This window comes from Strix aluco, chromosome 4, assembly GCF_031877795.1.
Source record: "Strix aluco isolate bStrAlu1 chromosome 4, bStrAlu1.hap1, whole genome shotgun sequence".
In the NCBI taxonomy this organism is placed as follows: domain Eukaryota; kingdom Metazoa; phylum Chordata; class Aves; order Strigiformes; family Strigidae; genus Strix; species Strix aluco.
In genome coordinates this window covers 69,966,871-69,988,893 of record NC_133934.1, presented here as the reverse complement: position 1 = coordinate 69,988,893, position 22,023 = coordinate 69,966,871, and the positions used below count along the sequence as shown (strand labels likewise).

At 38.9% G+C, this 22,023-nt stretch overlaps 1 protein-coding gene and 1 long non-coding RNA gene across 3 annotated transcripts in view; one reads left to right on the top strand and one right to left on the bottom strand.

Annotated features, from left to right (window-relative positions):
- Positions 1-22,023, bottom strand: part of SYNPO2 (synaptopodin 2) — a 95,656-nt gene that overhangs the window by 12,566 nt on the left and 61,067 nt on the right. For both annotated transcript variants that reach the window (XM_074823565.1, XM_074823566.1), the window contains exons 2-4: positions 19,405-19,556; positions 14,267-15,057; positions 9,154-11,336 (exon numbers count right to left, since the gene is read on the bottom strand). In XM_074823565.1, coding sequence (XP_074679666.1) covers positions 9,154-11,336; positions 14,267-15,057; positions 19,405-19,556 — 3,126 coding nt within the window. The remainder of the gene's footprint in view (positions 1-9,153; positions 11,337-14,266; positions 15,058-19,404; positions 19,557-22,023) is intronic.
- The window catches only part of LOC141923099 (uncharacterized), a 79,844-nt gene that overhangs the window by 40,384 nt on the left and 17,437 nt on the right, over positions 1-22,023 (top strand). The window contains exons 2-5 of the long non-coding RNA XR_012623189.1: positions 10,339-10,457; positions 13,905-13,958; positions 15,026-15,113; positions 16,690-16,770. This is a non-coding gene — a long non-coding RNA (uncharacterized LOC141923099). The remainder of the gene's footprint in view (positions 1-10,338; positions 10,458-13,904; positions 13,959-15,025; positions 15,114-16,689; positions 16,771-22,023) is intronic.

Genomic DNA, 22,023 nt, shown 5'->3' with positions numbered 1-22,023 from the left:
GGGGGTATGGTGCATACCCGTATCTCTTCCCACCATTGGGTCCAGGTCTGAGGCTGCACGCTCATTGATCAGGACTGAGATGCACTGCAGTGCACAGCTGCCCCTTGACAGAGCCCAAGACCTCATGTCTGTCTGGGCCCAAGCAGCCTCAAAGAGGAGAATGTCTGATTTGAATACAGGGGGGCAAGAAGCAGGCTTTCAACAGGGTAGAAGAAATGGACAAGGGAAGAACAAAGAAGAGACTGGACAAGGCAAAACTAGGAGCTGGTAACACTTGATACAGAAAGAAAATCTGTATTGCGCACTCGGTTGGAGAGTGGTGAGGCTAGGACCTGATGGCCAAGGTTCCTGAGCTTGGATGAGAAGCTTAAAGAGTGGAAAATTGACCTCTGTAGCTCACAATGAGGCTACAATGAGGAAACCATGGAAAGAAAGAGATTAAGAAATGGGGCAAGGAAAGTACATTTGGGGAAAAGAACCTGTGTCCACTACTGTATATTTTCCTCCAGAGTTTCAGAGAAATTTCATCTCCAAAGGGATGGAGTTTGTCCTTCCTTGGTCTCTCTGTTGTCAGAAAAGACTGTGAAGCCCCTGTGTTGTCCTCCCAGTGCTGTTTCACAGGCGGGTTGTCAACAACTTTGCTGCCAGTCACTGTAACGGCATGATGGCGGTTGTCTATGGTGATTCAAGCCATGCTGGAGGAACCTGGTGGTTATGGTATGCTGTATGATAGTATTCCAGGGTTTGATTTGTTTTTCTTAGAAAACCCTTGGGTCTTACACACACAACTCAAGCTTGAAGCAGTGCTAGTGAAGTTGGAAGGTCAAGTATTCAAAAACTATGAAATGCAAGCATCACTGCCCAGTGCATCAAGATATGCATCTTGATTAAATTTCAGGACTTCTGCCACATCCAGTGCCATTTCAGGGCTTCATTTAGGAAATACTAGGACTATATAGCAAAGGAGTATATTGTGCAAAAGGTGCTTTCAGTGGTTGGATTTCATAGCTGGTCTCTGAGGATTCCCTATCTGGGCTTCCACCTGGAGACCTGCGATCTGTTAACACTCGCAGACTGATGTTAAGGATCACATGCTTTGATACAGTAACTAATTCATATGTTACTGGACTCTGAAAATGCTAAGTGTCTTGAACTGGACACCCAAGGCTACTGAGTGTCCCAGTATCAGTGCCGCAGGCTTCATGCATTATTTACTCATTTGTAGAATGCAACAGTGTGAAAATGAACTATGGCTTCTGAATGACTTGGATACTAACAAAAAAAATCTATGAGGAAATAATTCTGCCTGAAGAGCACACTTTGAAGAGTGTACATTAAGTAAGGAATGATGCTAAGCATGGAACAATGTCAAAACAAAACAGCAGAGAGCTATTCGTCAGATGAGCAGTACCATTCTGTGCCCTGAATTGAGTGTGGAGTCCTACAGAAAAAAAAATAGCGAGCGATGACATGATTACAGATGTTTTGGGCACACAAACGCCCAAGGGAGTTGGATTAAGCTGATGCAGGCAACATTAATTCCAAGTGCCTCATTCTGTAATCCAGACAGTAGTGTTTAACATTGTTTTTTCATGATTGTATATACATAGTACTTGCTTCAGTACTGTTCCTGTAGTAGTACCAAGTCCATCAAGTTTCTGTACCAAAATACCTCTCTGAAAGTAATCTTAGGATGAGAAAAGTTCATAATTTTGTATATTTGAAATGTTCATAGGTGTGCAACAGAGTACAGTGCAGGTACAGATTTACATCACCATAAAAAGTTATGTTGCTGCCTCTCATTTTGTGTAATCTTTTCAATTTTTAATGGAATGCCATAATGAATTTTTTTTTTCTCATTTGTCACACCTCTGCACTTTCTGACATCAGCCAAACAAGCCCAAGGAAGTATGTGGAAACCTTTTCTGTAGAAACTTATAGCCCAGTTTGGTTTGTAAAAGATATTCAGGTAGCATGGCTAGGGCTAGCAGAAATATCTGTATATATCTAAAACTGTTTACTTAACCAAAAAAAAATTAAAACTGCAGGCAAACTTTGAGGTTTTCTTGTCACCTGCCTAGGTTCCACTTTTAAGTTACAGGCCTGATGTGGGAAAATTACCAAGACTCTAGTGAGAAAACTAAGTGCACCCAGATCCCATGCTTTGCTTTTGTTCATAGTATAAAGCTGTGTATCAATAACAACCTGCACAGTGAGACTATAAGAAGTAGTATTCTCATAGATCAAAGAAAAAATCACTAGCAGTTATTGACATTTTTGGGGGGGAAAAAAAAAAAAGTTTTTTTTTTTCCCAAAAACTTTCTTTAAAAAATTGAAAATATTTGCCCATAGGTCATTACTGTATGGAAACTTTTGCTTCTAATATGAATGTACTGAATTTGCTTTGCACTCAGTTAAAGCTCATACTGAAATCTATGAGTGTTGTGCTCCATGTCACCCTTTGTAATCCAACTTCTGTTACAGTGATTGGAAGTGTATTTTATTTCTGTAATGTTTCTCCTTTTTTTCTGTTTGTTGTGCATTTCTTTAATCAGTTAAAATTTATTGTTTCAGATACAGATGGGAACATCAAGAGAAACATGCCATCTGTTCAACAGTTTAGTCTTTACACCTATTTAGAAATGACCTGCTTACTTTCATAGCATCTTATCTTTCAATTGCCTGGAATTATGAGGGGACTGTTTTAAGATGTCTTAAAGACATACAAAAGAATCAAGGAATCTTGTTTGAATACACTATTGTTATATTAATTACCCCACACAGTAAGCCTTCATCCAGATAGTCAATCTGTAAACATGGTTCAGTAAGTTATTTTTCTCAGCTGAGTTTCCTCAGCCTAAGTGCAGTTATTATAACATTATACCAAATAAATTTGTGCAGGTTTCACATGCACTGAAATTAAAAACAGTTTGTCAAGATCATTACAAACAGGAATAGATTTTTTTCCTTTGAGAACTGCAGAGGGTAACAGAATACTTTATTAGCATGCTGTATAAAGTCTTTGCCTGCCTTATTCAAGCAAGCAAATGTTAAAACCATGGAAATAGCATCATATAGTTACTCCTAGCTTGTAAAGGAAGAGTTCAAGTCTGCTTCTGTAGAGATGCTTCCAGCAGAGTATTTCACTGAGCTTCAGGATTTTTCCTACTTTTTGAATCATTTGATAAAAAAAATGAAAGTGCTTCCGCTAGTAAGCAACCGGTCTGACAAGCACTTGACAAACATAACTCTTGAGTAATTCCACCTTTTCCTGTATATAATCACATGCAAAGGTAATGTTTACTATAAAGTAAGAACAGTCATTGTTATGGGTACTCTGAAGTTGTGACAGTGGCACCAAGTGTGCTATGAAATTATCAGGCTCGCATATTTTCCCAATAAATCTGCCAGCAGTGAGTAATTCAGAGCCTCTGAATCCACAGGTTTTTGAAGATCTTGTCAAGTTTCTTCTTAGTGTAACAATTCTATTTCAAGCTGAGTACACTCCTTATAGAATAACATTATGCCAAGCTGTGTAAATAAGATTTGCACTTGCCATGCTGAACCGCCAAAGTGGTCAGTGGAATCCTGGGTGTTTGACTTCAGACAAGGAAAGTTGTGTCATGTTTTGGCAAAAAGGCAAGATTCGAAAAGTGGATCTTTTTAGAACCAATCGGGTTTTTTTATTCTTAAAGCTATGAAATCTGGAAAAGGATCCTGGAAAAACAGAGGAGAAAGATTTTGCAAATTGTTAGTTGTGAAGAGTGCTGTCATTTCACTGGTATTTCCCTACCTCATAGTGTACAGAGGATTCCCTGCAGAGATGCTGGAGCAACAGAGCGTGATTGTAAGGCTGGTCCTTTGTTGAGGTGTCATCCTGGATACTTGATAAACAGTGCTGCTCCCAGATCACATCATCTGGTGTCAAGTTCTCTTTATAATTGCTTATAATCTTTTATCAGAGTTCACCTTAGCACTTTTGAAAACTCATGTGTATAGGAGCTATCTAGGATAATATGTTTGTAGATCTGTAATCTCTCAGTAAAATAGTCTATTGATAAGGCCTGCTTTTTTCTTTTTGCTGGGTATTAGCATTTTGGTTCTTTCACAATATCTTTTTGTAAATAGTAGAGGAAAAAAATCATGCCTGGTGATGTGAGCACTCTGTCATCCAAGAATAATCTAGAAAATTTCAACAAAAGGCTGGAAATAGTGAGCCATCTCTGTGCAGAATAATTAAACCCTTCTTGCTGATTGATTTCTTCTCTTGTACCTTTAGTATTTCATGATCCTCTGATGGGTATTTACCCTCTGCAGTCTGCTCTTTTCATGGAGTTTTCTCCCCACTGCTTGGCTCCCTCTAATCCTAGTAGTTTTTCCTTTGAAAATTGCTACTCTGCCACGAATTTTCCAATTCGTGGAGGGGTGAACCACACCCCACACTTCCTATTTTTTGGAGCCTGCTGATACCTCAACCTCTTAGTATTTCTTTATTTCACGTAGAAATTTGTGTGAATTATGAACATTCATTTTAGTGTGAATAATAACAGTACTCTGCCAAAAAGAAAATAAACTGATTGACACATGATTGGTGTGGTGACAGCAAAATGGGTCACTGCAGCCTAAGGGCTGATTTTGTGTCTTGACTCTTGAATGCCTCATATAAAATAAAATTAGGTATATAAAATAAATAAATAAACCTAGGTATATAAAATCAAGGTCAGTGCAAGAAGACTTAAGACAAAAATTAACTGAAACCTCCTTTTGGTGACTGATCTCAAAATGGCATTGGCTTGATCTCAAAGTGAATTGTCAGTGTGTTTAGAAGTGGGCATTCCCTCCTGCAAGCCTTGATATGAGTGTATTATAAAGTCCCATGCTATCGGCCAGGTGCTTTTGGAACCATGCAGCTTATTGTCACTGGATATTTTCACATATCTTAGGACACTAGCAAAATTATTTCTTCCATGAGAGAACAGAAAGCAAAAGAATGAGGCTTACTTGTAAGAGATGGTAATGCTTACTCTGTAAATGTCCCTACAGAAAAAAATCATTGCAATATCTTTCTGTTTATTTCATAATATGTTATCTTTTGCTGAGCGGGAACATGGTAAGAGTGGTTCCCCTCTTACCAGAGAAGGGGGGGAAGTTAAGCAGTTCTTTGTTCAAGAACTAAATTTTGTCTTTTATTTTTGCAACAGAAATTTTAACTTTTTGTCTGAAAGCTACTCATCTCCAAAACAAAACTTCTCAATTCAGGTTTTATAACAATAGGTTTATAACTGAATCAGTCACTGAAAGTATATAAACTCTTGATTGGGGTAGCTCTTTTCATGAAAAGGCTGTGTAGAATGTGAGATCCAAACTGGTGCAGTATAAAACCTCCAGTATATGCTATAATTAAATGTGCTAAACCCAACATAAACCACTTAAATTCCTCTTTTATTGTGAACATACTGGAAGTGGCCTAAAATTCATTGTTAAATATCCTTACATAGTAAACAAAACAGTTGCATCTTGGTAGCCTTGTCATATTAAAATAATTCTAATAGCTTTTTCAGAAAACCACTTACAAAAGCTCGCTGCCCTTTCAAAGTGAAATTTTGTGTGGCTCCTCTCTACACAAAGCATTTGTTTTCTTGACATTTCAGGTATGTTTGACATCATCATTAGCTTTTAATTTGGACCCATAACAATGAACAGCTCAACTTTCCTCTAAATATCTGCTTCACAAGAGATTACATTTTGGATAAAACTGTTACTTTAAGTAGGATAGTCTTCTGAAATATTAATAAGAATTACAGACTTACCTGATTAGTAAAAAGAGTCTTGAAGCCAAGTTGGGTCCAAGCACTATGCATGTAGAATGATGTATATATATGAAATTGAATTCAGAGCTGGACTTTGCATGGGATTTTCAAAAGATCTTAGCTGAATTAAGAGGCCTAGTGTTGCTTTTAACTCTTATGGGTGCTTTAAAAAATCCATCTGTCGTTTCTATAGGCCGTATGAAATACTTGTATTTGAACAGCAGCGAAAAATCCAAATGTGATCAAAACACAAATTTTCAGTATAGATGTACTTCCTTTTCTTTTGGACAAAGTAAAGAGGAGATAGGCTAATGGCTGTATTTTATATTGCTATCACAGAAGCTGACTTTTTGCTTATTGCTGTAAAAATGCGTATGATTTAGTTGGCTTCCTAAGTGAACTTTTGGGTTATGCTGAAAATGAAAGTAATAGCAAAATTATTTTAAAGATGACAATTGTGCGTTTCAGGTGAATTTAGTTCTAGACAGATGACTCAGGAAACTGAAATGTTCTGTTTCAGTCCACAGCTCTCTTCTAGCTCCTATTAACTCGACTTGTGTCTTTCTGGAGAGCTGATTTCCTTTGCATGAGAATATATCCCAGCTTTACCTCTTGTTTCTTCTGCTGATAATTAGAATAATAATAATGCTTATTATTTCATATTTGGAAACTGATATGCCATATAGGCATATATATGCTAGAAGTTAGATTTCAATAATTGCCATATTTTGCACAGGATACTCAGTAGGTGGTGATGAATTCCAAAAGTTACTGACCTGAGCCTCATATGAACTAATGGCCATGCTATGTAAGCTGCTGTATCTTGTTAGTAGCCACATGCATCAACATCATCACTTGTGGTGGAAGTACAAAACTGCTAAAAATCTCCTTATTAAGGAAATATTCTTGGGGTGGTAGGGTGAACAAGTACAGAAGTGTGATTATAATTTACAGATGTATTTTACAGGAGGAGACTGTAAGTAAAAATATGTAAGACAATATAAGGCTGATTGGATTTCTACATATCTCTTTAGCAGCACTACTTATCTTTGGTAGGATATCTTTATTCCAAGTAGATACCAGTATCTTAAACTTCTACCTAAAATAGTGTATGTAACTTCAGATAAAACTTTTACTAGAGGGGAAGAAAGAAGGGGGGAAAGGGAAGGGAAGGGAAAGGGAAGGGAAGAAGAAGGGGAAGGAAAGAGGAAGGAGAATTCATATTAACAGGATAGCATAGAAAATATATTTCCCATAAACTACGCTGTCAGTCTGTACATGTAAGTGAAACAAAAAAATAGCAACCAAGCCCAAGAAAAAAAAAACAAACAGGCAGAGGGGACAGGGACAAGTTTAATGACAGAAGAAAAATACAGATATTGACAGTGGAAAACAGATAGAAGGGAGATCTCTAAAGGATTAAAATATTGCTACTTTCTATTTCCAGCTATATGAAGTGTAATTATTTCTTGAGTTTTCCAAACTATTTTTTTTTTTTTTCAAAATTTCCCATCATTCTCCTGAATTTTAAGAGGGAGTTGGATCACTTCGTCATTTTCTTCTAATGCAGTCAGTATCCCAATCCAAAAGTTAAAGGTGAGAGTAGGATTTTGGAGGCCCAAAATTCAAAGGAGTGATTTTTATTGTCTTGATTAGACTTCAATTCCAGTCTGCTTTCTGCATATACAACTAAATGCATTCTTCTCAACTTTGATTGGAGTTTGAGTTACCATCAGGGGACCAAACTAAGGAGATTTTGTTCATACTGGGGAATGTTTTCCTCATCAAGATAGATAGTTCTACTAAAATCCCTATGATATAAAAGATCCATAGTCTGGTTTGCAGCTAGCTGAATGGTAGTTTAAACAAACATATCAACAGATTCTGCCACCTTTAGTCACAGACTGATGCTTTAATCTTTAGCTTAACACTTGGGATGGATTTTGATACCCGTAGTTGTGTGAAACAACACCTTGTTTCAGACCTAGCACCACTGATGTTACAGGACTGCTTACTGAAAAATATGCTAAACTATTCAAATATAGCTCGTTAATTTCAGTAAGACTGTGTATTCACTGCAGTATTACACGGTTGGTTTCAAGGCCACAGACTCTTGAGAATTTTCCACAGTAGCACTATTTAAATCCTTAGTCCCCAATATGTCAAGTAAAAGGTGAAAGTATAAGACCAGAGTAAAAAGATTTAAAGTGGGAAGAAGCACTGTAAACCCCCAAGTGAAAATAGTAAAATGTGTATGAGAGACCAATAGGAAGACATGGTCATATTTATGATTTACTGTTAAGTGCTAATTTCTGTGGCATATACTACTCTGGTTGCAAGAATCAGTACTCTTGAATATATGTATCCCTTCAGTTCTCAGTCACTGTGCTTTCACATGAAACTATGGCATTACATTGCGGCTGCAAAACCCAGCTCATCTCTCTCTTCAGTAATTTTGATTTACTGGCTTCTATCTTACTTGCTGGATTCAAGGCAAACTTTGGCTAAAAATATGTCTGCACTTGGGATGTCAAATTTCCCCAAAATGGGAAATCATTAATAAATTTTCCAGCTGTCTTTCCACCTCTTTTAGTCTTCAGAACACTCCAGCATCTCTTATAGCAATTCTCTGTGAAATCACAGAGGCAATTAATGATTTTGGATCACAGCTGATCCACATAGCTTACAAACTAAGCCCCTGGCTGATCAATCAGATTCCTGTGGAAGGGCCTTTGAGCCAGGACAGATTCTGACTGAATTCAGTGGGGCTCTGTGCAGGCCAAAGGTCTAGCCAGTTGTATTCTGCTAGTGATCAGTCAGAGTCTAATACTCCATCTATTTTATGCTATGTTAGTAATACATATTACTATTAATATCATTTAATAAGGCACTTCTTTTTTTTTTAAAAAAAAAAAAAGCCCTCAAATCCCTAGGTCATTAGAACATAGTGGAGAGGGGGCTATAAAGAAAGCTTTTTTCTATTAATTTGACATACCAGGAATATTGCTTACTGTTTTTTCTGTTGTAGTAGTCCTAAAGCAAAAACTTAGTGTCCTGCTTACTTAATACAATGATATCTATTCATTTCAAGATGTTAGGTTATAAAGCATCTGATAATATGCATAAATGTGCTAACATTTTTATCTATTTTGATTCCTTAAAAAAGTTCAAATATTTTGGACCCAGATTTGAGGTGATATATCTGATGTTATTAAGTAAGCTAAGGAATACTACTGGCACTGTTTGTATGCCAGGTTACCACTGCAAACAATTGATTGCAAGCAAAATGGACACTAAGTTTCAGCTATAAGGTTTACTCTTCAATAATTGATGGCTTCCACACCTGTGCAGTGACGCCAGCTTTCTTTGCTGAAAATTTTGGCCTCGGAGCAGTAAACAAAGAGGATGTGGTGGTTTCTGGCTTAGAAAATGCAGAGTAGCTTGTAGGTGAATATGATTCATTTACTGGGATAGAGGCATTTGACTGGAACGAAGGTTGTGAACTGTAGGCCGGCACAGAATACACTGAAGATGCCCGAACATTAGTAGGAGAGCCAGCACTAGGTGGTCTTAAAGGTAGAGCTTGCTTTGAAGTGGACAACTTCGACGTCTGCTTAATAGCAAGGCTTTCCTTAGAACTAGGAGGTTGAAAAGTAAATAAAGATGCATCAAGTTGATAAGGTTGATGTTTCATAATATCCAAAGCATTGAGACCTTTCTTAGGTTTTCTTTTTGTATTTTTGGTAGCAGCAGTGGACTTAGAGGAAGACTTGGTAGCAGCAGGAGGATAAGATGGGCTGTGGATGGGATTATAAGCAACAGGTGGAGGTGCTCGGACATTAGATGAATATTTCCAAGAAGCTGGTAAAGATGGAGTTGGAGATGAGGCTCGTGCCATGTTTGCCTGCACAGTCTCTGAATCTACCACATACTTCTCCATTCGAGAGTGCCGTCTGGCAAATAACTGCGCTCCTTTTCCACTCATAGCTGGTGGCATCTCAAAGGGTGGCTTTGTTCCTCCAGCACTTGGTGTGACTGGTGTTGTCTTGGGTGTATGGGTGGGACTTGCTAGGGTTGCCTGAGGCCCTTTGAAAGGACCAGCTAGGTTGAGAGTACTTGGGGGATGGACAGGAGAATGAGGATGCTGTGGAGATTTGAGTGGTGCAGGATGTGCTGCCTGAGGTGAGGCTGGTGCTGGGAAGGAAGGAGCCTTGTTAGAAGCCACAGCTGGAGGTGACCAAACTGGTGAAACCGGAGTACCAGCAGTAGGAGAGACCTTGAGTGAAGGCTTTGGAGCAACAGGAGGAGGGGCCTTTTGTTTAGATGCTTGAGTCTGCATGAAATTGCAAGCTTCAGCTCCCAAACTGAGGTAGTCTTCTTCAGGTCCTGACTCAAAACCAGCTCCAGTACCTTTTTTGCTTTCTGCATTATGTACAAGGGACAACAGGGCAGGATTAGGACTTACTTTGGGTGTTTCTTTGAAAGTGAACATAGGTTTTGAAGTGCTTCTTCTCTTTGCCTCTTGCAGTATCCCAGTTCTTTTGGCTGGCACCGCAATCCTTTCATCTCTGGATGCTATGTATTCTGTTGGCTCGGTGGAGGACCACACAGTTGGGGCAGCTCTGCTGGCTACAGGAGCTGAAACAGGTCTGTATAAAGCCTCAGGTGGTGGGCTAATAGAGCAGTAAGGTGGTGGTGCTGGTATATCTGAAAGAGGACTAGTGACAGTTCTTATGGGGGAAAATGGTGCAGCTGCTCGGTTTTGAACCCCAGAAGAGAAGGGTTTAGCTGTTTTATTCAAAGATGCTGCTTTTTGAGCTTCAGAGAACTGAAAAGACAGGTTTGTGTCTGGTGCTAAACCAAAACCATTTTGTTGTACCATTTTGCTATGATTCTGGCTCATGTCTGTGTAGCTTTTGCTCACAGAGGTCTGCTGTCTTGACATTTCTTCCTCTTTTGTTTGATAGACTGAAGAGCTTACTTTCTGGAAGTTCTCTGACATGGTGGCTTCCCTTTGTTCCTCTGTATGCACTGTGCGTGTCTTCACCTCCTCTTGCTCAGCTGTAATCTGATCCATCCTCTGCCGCCTCTTGGCAAACATGAGGGCCCCTTTACCTGTGCTCTCTGGAAGCGTCTGCATCTCGTCTCCACTTTTTGTCTTCTTTTCAACGTCAAGTAGACCACTGTCCCAGTCAAACGTCACAATCTTACTGTCGTTATCAATGTCTGAGAAGAAATCTTCATCTATTTCTGACTCACTTGTTGCAAGCAAACTCACTTCAAAAGTGTTTTCTTTGTCCCCCTCTTCACCTTCACCTTCTTCACCTTCGTCTTCGTCACGTTCTAACTCCCCAGTACCGTAGCTGACTAAAGTATATTTTCTTGCCCTTTGACGACGCTTCTTGAACATCAACACCCCCTTGGAATTGGGATTGGGAGCTGCTGTCAGCAGCAATGCAATACTTTTACATTTAGATTTGGCTTCTTTGACCTGCTTCTCTGACAGACTCTCACTTCGCCGGAGCCCTATGGAAAGAATTGAAGTGCACATTTACTAACACACAGCCCACAAAAGTACAAGGAGACTAACAACAAATAGTTCTGCATTTATCTATACTGAAATTTACCCACTGTCCCCTTCCCCCATATTAAAACTTTTCTTTTCTTTTGTGTGGAGGGGTCATTATACTTAAGCTTTTCCCACAGTATCGACTGTGTTGTAAATTCCATACCCAGCATTCCTTAGTCACACCCATGCAAGTTCAAAGGCCACATCACTTTCTTAGTTCAACAGGATTGTTACATGTGTTGTTATTTCTAGTGTTCTTGATTTTTATTCCCATAAGTAATCTCAGCAGCAACAGGCAGACAATATTTTCTCATTTATTCCATTTCTATGGTCTGGTGTTTACCAATTGTTTGACTACAGTTCCTAGACTTACAGCAGACATTTCCAGCCAGCTATGCCCATACTGCTTAACATCTGAGACCAAATGAAACTGAGTGTATTCTGTGGTAGCAGCTTCTGCCATTTATGTGTTTATTTTAATCATATGAATTACAAAATGTGTAGAGTTGCTAAAAGTAGGTATGCTTCTATATATTAACTATTTAAAAACAAATATACATTCACAAAGGCATACACAGAAACTATTAGCATTAACTTTCAGCCCCTTGGAAGACATGGGAGTTTGGCCATGGTACTCAATGGAAGCAGGTTTCAGTCTTTTAAGAAGCATTACTTGCCTGAAACATAATCCAAAATTGTATAGGATATAACAGCTCCAGACTATTTATTTTGAAAATGTGGCAAGAATGAATGCATATTTAAAAACTGAATCAAGGAGGCTCAACTAACTTCTCAGGAGTATTCACTAGCATAAGTCGATAATACATATTTGTTAAAGCATAAATCATTGGTTTTCATCAAGTCATGTGGAACAGGAATAGATGCAGCTGTAAAGCTGATAGATACACTGTACGTCAGCATGACTGCTTCCTTGTTATTTGACACGAAGCATGTGCCTTATGGGGCAACGCTAGTCAGGTGGTGTCCCTGTTTCTTTCCCTTCCTTATATTCTACTGCTGCATCTCATGAATGACAGCCTCAATACCTTCTCCCTTTAAAAAAGCTAGAATTAAAGCTCTTCCTGCCTAAATCAATGGTCCCCTTCCACTTAATTTCAAAAGGAAAAAGCATGCCTCTGATGTATAAAAACAGAACAGTAAATTTAGTGTCTTTTGCTAGGATAAACAAAGCAAACTCATTAAAGAAAGCCATGTGATGTATTTTCTAGTAAAGATTCTTTTAGCCATGTCAGTAAATGTAGTCTGATACTTCTCCTATTAAAGACAATTGGAATTTTGCCATTATGCCAGATGACAGCATGACTGGACCAATGGTTCTCACAAGAACCTATAAAAGAGAAAAGAACATGGCACCTGAACCAGCAATTTATGGTGAGAGGGCCAAATCACAAAATCCTTGGCTCAGTCCTCTGACGGTTCAAATGCTTACAATAGTCACTGAAGACATTTTCCAAAAGTATGTGCTTTAGTGTTAGAGTGCCTCTGCAAACAGAAAGCATGTAAATTCTACACTTTGAAATAAGCTACATGCACCAGCATTGAGTGTTTTTTGCTGGGAAAGGGATTCACCAGGTACCCATACAGTTCTGTGGAAAGCAAAAACTGAGATTGTCATAGATCAATTCCTGCTTGAAAGAAGAGTTTATCATGTAATATGTAGCTCATTCTTTGTACTTTTGCCTTATTAGCCAGGCATTGCAAGTAATTCTCTAAGACAGGCACAGTCCCACAGTTGGTTCTAACTTCGCAGGCAAAATGTAAAGCATGTGCACTTTTCTTTTATGCTTCATTTAATATGCCAAAAATATGTGGATTGCATACAGACACTTAGGCATAAGTAACTGCTTAATCCACTCACCAGTAAGATACAAATGGTTATCATGCTAAAAATATGCTTACAGAGGAATTAGCAGTGGGTTAGTAGACTAATTCCAACACTGCATATGAAATGGCTTGTTGCTACAGTATATCACTGCACACATTCAAGCACTTTTGACATACTGCTACTAAATCCCCAGACAGGATTCTTAACATTGTTGGGAAAGAGCAAGCAACCAATAGAAAGGTACCAAATGAATAAAATAATAAATAAATAAATACATAAATAGATAGATAAATAAATAAATAATCTGTATTTACACTCAGTTCATTAATATTGGATCCAGTTTCAAGTTTACTTTCATGTAAACTTCTTGGACACATTTTGAAGCTGACCTCTGGGTATGGGAGTCAGAAGAAATAGCATGTTCACTTTACAGTCTAGAGAGGACTGGCAAAACTGGAGGGATCATGTAACAGTTATACACATGCTAGTGTCTGTCAAAATCTCTTCTGCAGGCAACATCAAGCTTCTCTACTAGCCTTTTTTATTAACTTTTAAGAGCAGTGGCATGGCTTTGATTTTAGATGATGCAAATAACACAAACTTTTTGCTATAAAAGGAGAAATCCACAGGATTCACAGTCATGTGCAAGCAACTTGCTTTTTTTGTTAATATTTTACAGATTACCTCTGAATATACATTAGAAGACCAGTGGAATTCAGCCCTTTTTGGAGATGTAAGTATTTTTAGTTGGACAAAGTAATGAGTTAATTTCAAAGTGGAAGTCTACCAAGCAAAGTTATTCAGCACAGTTAAGGCATGGGTATACACTTGGCTCATCACCAGGGGCATTGTATTACCCAAAAAAAATATATAAAACAAGAACAGAAACATCATTTAAAAGAAACAGAGAGAGGGAAAGTTAGAAAACTGCAGAAAAAAACGAAACATTTTTTTTCTAATGCAGACTAAATTCTGAAATCATGTTTAAAGTTACAAAATATACCCTCAGGCAGTGCAAATGATTAGATGGGACATACTTACTTGCGTGCCTTGCCCTGTGCTTGAGAGGTCTGTGATCCCTTTCCAAGTGCTGGTCGTCTTCTCCCTGCTCTGTGCCTTCTGATACGGTTGCAAAGGAGAGGAGAGAAGGAGGTGCTTCTGACTGCCCTCCTTCCACTTGAGAATCAACACACCCCCTTTCGGCTAGAGACCTGGGTGCTTCCTTCTCCCTGTCTGAACAGTCTAGGATCACCTCCACTCTGGGGAGAGATGGAGCTGCACCTTGGATCCTCTTGACCTCTTTGCCACTAGAAAACTGGACTACTTTGCTTGACCACTGGATGTTGCCCTCTTTCACGCCCAGGGGAATTGCAATTACAGGGCTAGTCCCGTCTTGTACACTGGGTCCTCTTCCTGAAGGGGTGCATTTTTCTGCCCCTAAGAGAGTCACAGCAGGAGCACTGGTGCCCTTGTGCGCCTCATTTGAGAGGGACAGCTGCAGCTCAACCATAGTACCTGGCCTTCTTTCTTCTGTCTTCCCTCTGAAAGCAGCCTCATCTGTCATGAGCACTTTGGAGGTGCCTATCACTTTAGGAGTAATCCTGTGGCTTTGTGTGATCTCTTGTTTCATTTCAGAAAAGTGTATGTTGCTTTCTCCTGCTCCCTGGTGAGTCTCACTGTATATCTCTGTGATGCATAAATCTCCATGGGGTATCTCTTTCGCTGTGTTAATTTGCAGTGTAGTGCTCTCCTTATAGTCCTCATTTTTTATGGTATCATGCTTTCCATTTTCTCTTTCAGCACTCAAAGTTTCATTTATTCCATTGGAGGATCTGCACATACATAAATGAGTAATTCAAGAAATTAAGCTGCTGTAAACACAGCAATTGTAAGTAAAGTTACAAAAGCAATTTCTGTATAGTACTTTTCCCCCTATATTAATTGTGGTACCTGCCAGCAGGTTCATTTAAGTAGAAGAATTTTCCCGGAATGTAGAGGTCTTAAATTGATGCATCTTTGTAGCCTTCAAAATTCTTCAACTTAATAGTTCAGTAAAAGGGAAATTATGCTACTACAGTAGAACTATGATCCTACTCCCATCCTTCTGCAATGTTGAATTGTATCACTCTTAACATTAGTTTGCTTTCACAGACACATTTCTTTTATAGTGTTTCCAGACAAATGCTGCTGAGACTTCTGGGACAATACTTCTTCATATTTCATGTGTGCATGAGAAAATTAACTTTGCATGACACCAGAAGAGTGGTTAATTTTTGTCTCTGTGGGTACTACTGCAACTGTTTAAGGCTGTTTTAGGCACCATGCTCATTGTTCCTGTCCCAGATAGTTTACTCTCTAAGGAATAGGTAAGTACTACTTGAGGATCAAAGGGAGGGGAATGAATACTTAAAATACACATTCAAAGAATTCCTGTGAGGATCATCATCCTTATATATCATGGAATAATTAAAACATTCTGTGCCTATTCCAGTGATCCAGTGTAAAAAGGTAGTGAACCCATACAATATTTCCTAGTTATTAAAAAATATATATTTTTAACTGGCAAATGTTACTTTGACTTCCTGAAGCCTACTAGGTACCTCAGTGTAGCTTCCTTTTTTAAACTAATCATTCCCCTGGCCCAGTTAGGCTGTTTTACTGGTGTTAGGGCTCCTAGTGTAGTCTAGATGCTTCTTTGAGTACTCTGGGCCATACTGGCTACTATTAATTCCAGAAGAATCCTTTTCTGTACAGTGAGACTGCACCATTTTATTAAGGCTTTCTGTTACTAGAAAGTAGCAAAGCACTTTTTCAAATGAGGGAAGCAGTAGGTACCCTCAGTAAAGTATTAATATCAAGTATCATGGAGATTTCTGAAATCAAAAGCGAGTCCCACATATTCTGAAATTTTGGAACCCCATACAAAGAAAGGCTGGAAGAAGAAACAGAACAAATAAATCTATCAGTGCACTGAAGAAACTTCAATATCACTTGCTTTTCTAGCCATGCAGCATACTGTTTGTAGCAGTATGGGTCTGCCTCACATAGCACAAAATGTGTAACATCCATTCAACCACATATGGAGCTACATAAAGGTCAGACAGATTTTAACATAGGGAGCTCCTTGGAAGTGCGGCTGGATTCCATTGTATTGTGCTATTTAGATGATCAATTGTACTGCTCTTAAGTACAGATAAATTACAGAAATCTGTAAACATTTCCTTGTAAGATATGAGACTGGGGGCTGGGCCAGCTAAATGCTAGCCTTTATTGGTAGCTGAGAGATTGTGTGTATGTGTGAGAGGGAAAGATTTCCACCTTAAAAGGCCCTTGCTACTTATGGATATACTTTTACTCTATATAGACATAAATGTGTATCCATGTGTCAAGAGACAGAACACTGGGTCTGATATCTTTTTTGTCATTTAAGATTCTGTTTTGTCAAATTATTATTTTTGTTCCAGGTCTTTCCAGCTCACTGCAGGAAGAGCACCCCTGGTGTAATTCCAGGAAGGAAGCAGAACTCATGGAGTCAGCACAGCAGGGTTTGTCTCAGATTCATGTTTTACTCCCTACATGGTGCATTTCATTTTGGTATGCACTGAGCACACTCCCTACTTCCCCCTAGAAATTTTCTTTCTAGACTCAGCAGTAGCCCAAGAGTTTCTAACATTGATGTGAAAAGGGCAGGCTAGCTTTTCTGTTTCTGTCCCCACTGTCGATGTTTCCCAGATACATCTGTTCAGCATTTGTCGGGAAGGTCAGTAGGATGCTCCCCCACATGGCATCTGGAGAGTGCCCGCCCTGCAGGGTGTCTCTTTCCTCTGATCCTGTAAAACTGAAGATTTTGTGGGCACTGCTGGTCAGTAACTGACTGTGGTTTACAGGGGATTGGGAAAACTTTTTGTAGACATCAAAGACCAAGTAGCATTTTAAAAACTACTTCGAAAGCCTAATTTTCCTCCCAGTAAGCTTAGTAAGAGCAGAATTAGTCCAACAATGAATGCCTATGAAAATCTCATCCTTCATGCAAATAGTTCAGGAACAGTCAGAAGCTTCCCAAGGAGAAATATTCTTCCCTACCAGTGAAAGATGCTTGGATGTAAAGATCACCATTGGAATACCACTTTAATTAGGCATTATTCTTTCCTCATGATTTCCAGTGTTTTCTTGAGATGACTGCTAACAAGTGGCTGCTCAGGAAAGGAAGGATATGCTTCTCATTGCTCACAAAGGTTGCTAAGGCACTTTCTGAAAAGTCCTTCTGGTGGTAGTACTGAGAGGGCTACTACCCACAAAGGTGGTGGCAGAGAAGAAGTGTTTCAGTTTATTCTCCCATACCCTGGAAGATACTGACAGTAGGGGCTGGGAGTTGCGGGAGATGAGCTGATGAGGAGAAACCCGAAGATTCTCACAGTGAATTCCTTTAGAACATTTTAGTCACTTTCAGAGTGTTGAGCAACTGCAATTTTCTTAAAATTTCTGACACATTTTCGTTCCATGAAACACTGAATTATGTGGCCTGAGCACTCTGCTTTGGTTCTGATTTTCAGAGGTGTCTTGCTATTTGCCATACATTCAAACAGGGGCAATGAAGTGAATGGAAGATGTGCTGCCACTTTCAGCTAGAACATACTGTGCCCTTCAGACCAACTAAAATATCAGTTATAGCGCAGCAACAGGCAGGAATTAAAGCATATGGAGCTATTTCTATGTCTGCAAAGAAGACAGCTGGTCAGCCACAAGTATCATTTTTACAAGTGCAGTTCCAGTAGTCATGTTATGAATTAAAACCAGAAGAATGCAGATATCACATGAGGAGCATTCAAATGGTACACTGCTGAATCAGAAATAAGAGCTATGCACTATGGAGAAGGTAAGCTGTAATCCTCAGCTATCACTGTTCCCCTGGTCTCATCACATCGATCCATTACTCAGCCCAAGACAACATGCACAGATAGACCATGCAAAATGTCTGTCCTAAGTAAAATACTTCTTAAGAGTTTTGAAGGCAGATTGTAACTTTGAACTACTAGACACTTTAGGAAAGTTTCTTTACACAGGTTGCAGAAACTACAGAGGAATTTCACATGCTGTTTAGACATCCCTGGTAACCAGAGACAAGTGCCTTTTTTGCACTACAGTCCCTTCAGCCTTTCCACTGACACTGCTGTTAGCTGTTGTGACAAATACCTGACCCCTTCTGTCCTTCCGGTCCTGTCTGTGGGACAGCAGACAGGGAACTGCAGTAGCTTAGGTGGGAGCCATAATTCCTTACAAGGAGTATGGAAGTCTCAGGTATTTTCTTCCTCTTCTGACCCACACTGAAGACAATTCAGAGTTTATCTTGTCTGAATTCAGAGTCTGGGGAGAATGTGCTTACTCTAGGTGATTCTGAATTCAAGATTGCATATATTACCCTGATTGCATAAATTACACTGATGACAATGACAGAACAGTCATTGGGATATACTGATGTGCAGTGAGCAGTAGTGATGGCTTGCTTGTAAATTTATGTGAAGGTTCTCTAAGAAGCTCAAAGCATTTTCAAAGAAAACTGAAATTCACTATCACTATTTTATAAATGGAGAAGCTGAGACCCAGAGAGCTATAAGTGACTTGCGCCACCTCATCTAGTGAAGTGATAACAGCTACAGAAATAGAATTCATGATTTCCAGACTCTCTCCCCTTCCTGACACTAACACATTTTGTCACCGAAGAAGATCATTTGCCATGTCATCATCAAGGCATATCTGTGTAACACACTTCCTTCATCTATACAGCCTTTGCTTTTTGTAAGCCTCACTTCCCTATCTCTGGGGAATAACAACACTTCACTACTTCAAAGGGGTGGAAAGAATAATTGAACTCAAGACTCTGCAGTATGTAGATATGGTGGTGGACACCTTGTAACTATTAAGAATACTTAATAAGAAATAAAATAATTACATTTGGAGACTGTGCTCTTAATTCTGTGCCTGAACTGCGCTGTTCAAATTGTATACAATTGTATTCCTTCAGATCAAATAATCTGTCTTCCCTCCATTTTCCAGACATTAATAAGAGGACTATCAGAAGCTCACAGTGTAAGTCTGCAAAATGGGTGCATTCAAACCCATCATTTTCCATGTGGTTCACTGAACAGAATTGCACCAAAGCATTCTGAGCATTCCTGTACCTCTTGATAAGCATCTGCAGGACGTCAGTCAGGCTTTCCATCAGAATGATAACTTCAGCATAAGTTAAGTCTCCACAAGGCTTGCCATTGATAGACACCACCTCATCTCCCTCACACAGTCCAGCCTTAGCTGCTTTGCTCTTGCTGCGAACCTACGAGTCAAAAACAAATTCCAAATTGCACAATTAGTGTTCATTTGAAAACAGCATCAACCATGTCCTCAACTTTTGTCTGTACAAAAGAAAAAGGATGAGTAATATTGATCATAAACAAATTTGTAGTAACACAAATTAATAACTTGTCCCAGCTGAGGTTAATACTGTTCTGGCCAGTAATAATAAATACAAAACTTCTGCTTTACTGAGCTTGTGAGCTAGATGTCATAGAGGCTGGAATTTTCTTTTTAAACAGGGAGACACAGAAGTTTGGAACAACAATCAATTGACCAGAGTTTAGCAGAAATACAAAAAATCTTACATTATTAGTTTCTCACAGAATGAAAGACTGCTAAAACTGAAATCTACACCAAGATTTTTAAAGAAGAGTGTATAACTTCAGGCTCTTCTGGGCAGAATGTCCATATCTGCATGCTGTAGCTATACAGACTTCTGGTATACTGGACACTTTTCCTTAGATGCCCAGCTGTAGGTTTAGTTGCCAAACTATAAACATATGAATCACTGGAGATCCTAAATCCATGTTTAGTCATCTGACTAAGTGTTCTGATTTATTAAAGTTAAGACACGCCTGTTGTGGTTTGACCTTCCCCATTAAGTACTCATTCAAGAATCTTATGCAGCTCAGTTTTTGCTGTTTCACTTCTTTTTCCACTGGCAGCATGTTCTAACTTATCATAGTCTTTGTATAACAATAGACAGCTTGAACATCGCTCAAGGTATGCCATACAGTTGACTGCTATTTTTAAAGTACATATTTGGCAAACAGTATGTTATATTAACCAGGATGCTTTCAGGAGTCTATTTTGGAATGACACATCCACGTAAAAGGGCTGTCCTTGGGTTCTTTGCTTTCAGTTTTCTACCTGTTGGTGTGAGTACTTTGGCCTTATACCATACTCGGTTGGTGGGTCGATACATTATCCTCATAGTGTTTTTAAAGAAGTAGTATAGTTCTACCACACTCACAGCAGTAGAGTCAGTCTCCACTGACTCTAGAAAAGTTACTTCAGATATGCACCAGATTTGAGGGTGCAACTGTGCCACAGACTCATGGAATTATGCCAAATATACTATTAGACCACTGGGCTTGGTACCTAAGATGCATTTCTGGAGACAATTTTGAAAAGTTTCTTGGAGTCAAGATGATATGTGGAATAAAGATTGAGACTGCATGTTTTCTGTGGCAGGGTTGTTGTTTCAGTTTACACACACCCATATGTCATATTATGGCTTTTTGATCAGTGAAGAAACAGAAGCCTGGTGCATACAGAAGCCAGGTTCTACCTTGCAGAGTTAACATTTACAAATATGGAGTGGTATGCTGCTCTGTTTATCTCCCCTTAGGCAAGAGCATAAACATCCTGGCACTTTGGGAAGAAATGACAGTTTAGACAATGTTTAGAATGTTTTGTTTCATATATGAGCTAGGATTTGGGCTGAGGTTTTGTTATTGTTTTTTTAATAGGAGGGTATGCTATTAAAATTTTACAAGACATCTTAGGCCTGAATGTAAATATTTAATGTGGATGCTAGGAAGAATTTAGAGTGACCCTTTTTCAAAAAACATGTGAACAGCAATTATAGCAACATGTGAACTCTGAAATAGCATAACGTGATACCTAGACTGTGAGAAGAAAACTTGTTTCTGTTTCTTTATTAAGTGTCTGAGAATTTGGGGTCAGTTCTTCATAGATTACCATTACAGCTGTCTCAGGAGAGAAGCTGTTAATCATTCCATAACTTCAGTGATTTATGTCAAAAAGCAAAAGTACAAATGTACTGTGTTAATAGGTCTACATGAATTGCTAGATAGCTCAACCAGTTTCATAATTTTTTAAACAGACTCCTTGGTAGTATTCGAAGAAAATAGACAAGGGCATTGAATTTCCTTTTAAAGTTCTTGAAAGGGCCTCTCGGTCTATTCTGCTGCCTTGTGAATTGTTGAAAGATCTCAATTGTGAGATATTTGGACCTTCATGTAAAAAAACTCAGCCCCTTCTTTGACTGGTCATGCAGGAAAGAAATTACTGTAAGTCACTATACCTCACTCTTTGGTAGCATTTCACTTCATAAGCACATTAGAGCAAATTTCCTGTCAGTATTATATTTCGAGGTTTATCTACATAAACCTTTAACATGATTTTGCCCTTGCAGGATCACACTGCAGATGCTGTACATATTAATGGTTCTGACTCTATGTCAGCCTTTTTCTTAGCCTCCCCCAGGGGCACTTATGCCTACCAAATTTGAACAATATCTATATAAAATCGCCTCGATATTATCCTTTTTTTTGGTGTTTCTGTTGGGGGAATAAAAGGGAGGAGAGAGCACTGACAAAAATATGATCAAGGGCAGGTTGCATAGTAAATTATAGCAGGTTGCTGCTAGAATAGAAATATACCATCATCATTTGTGTTATTTTAGCCTCAGGATATGACCA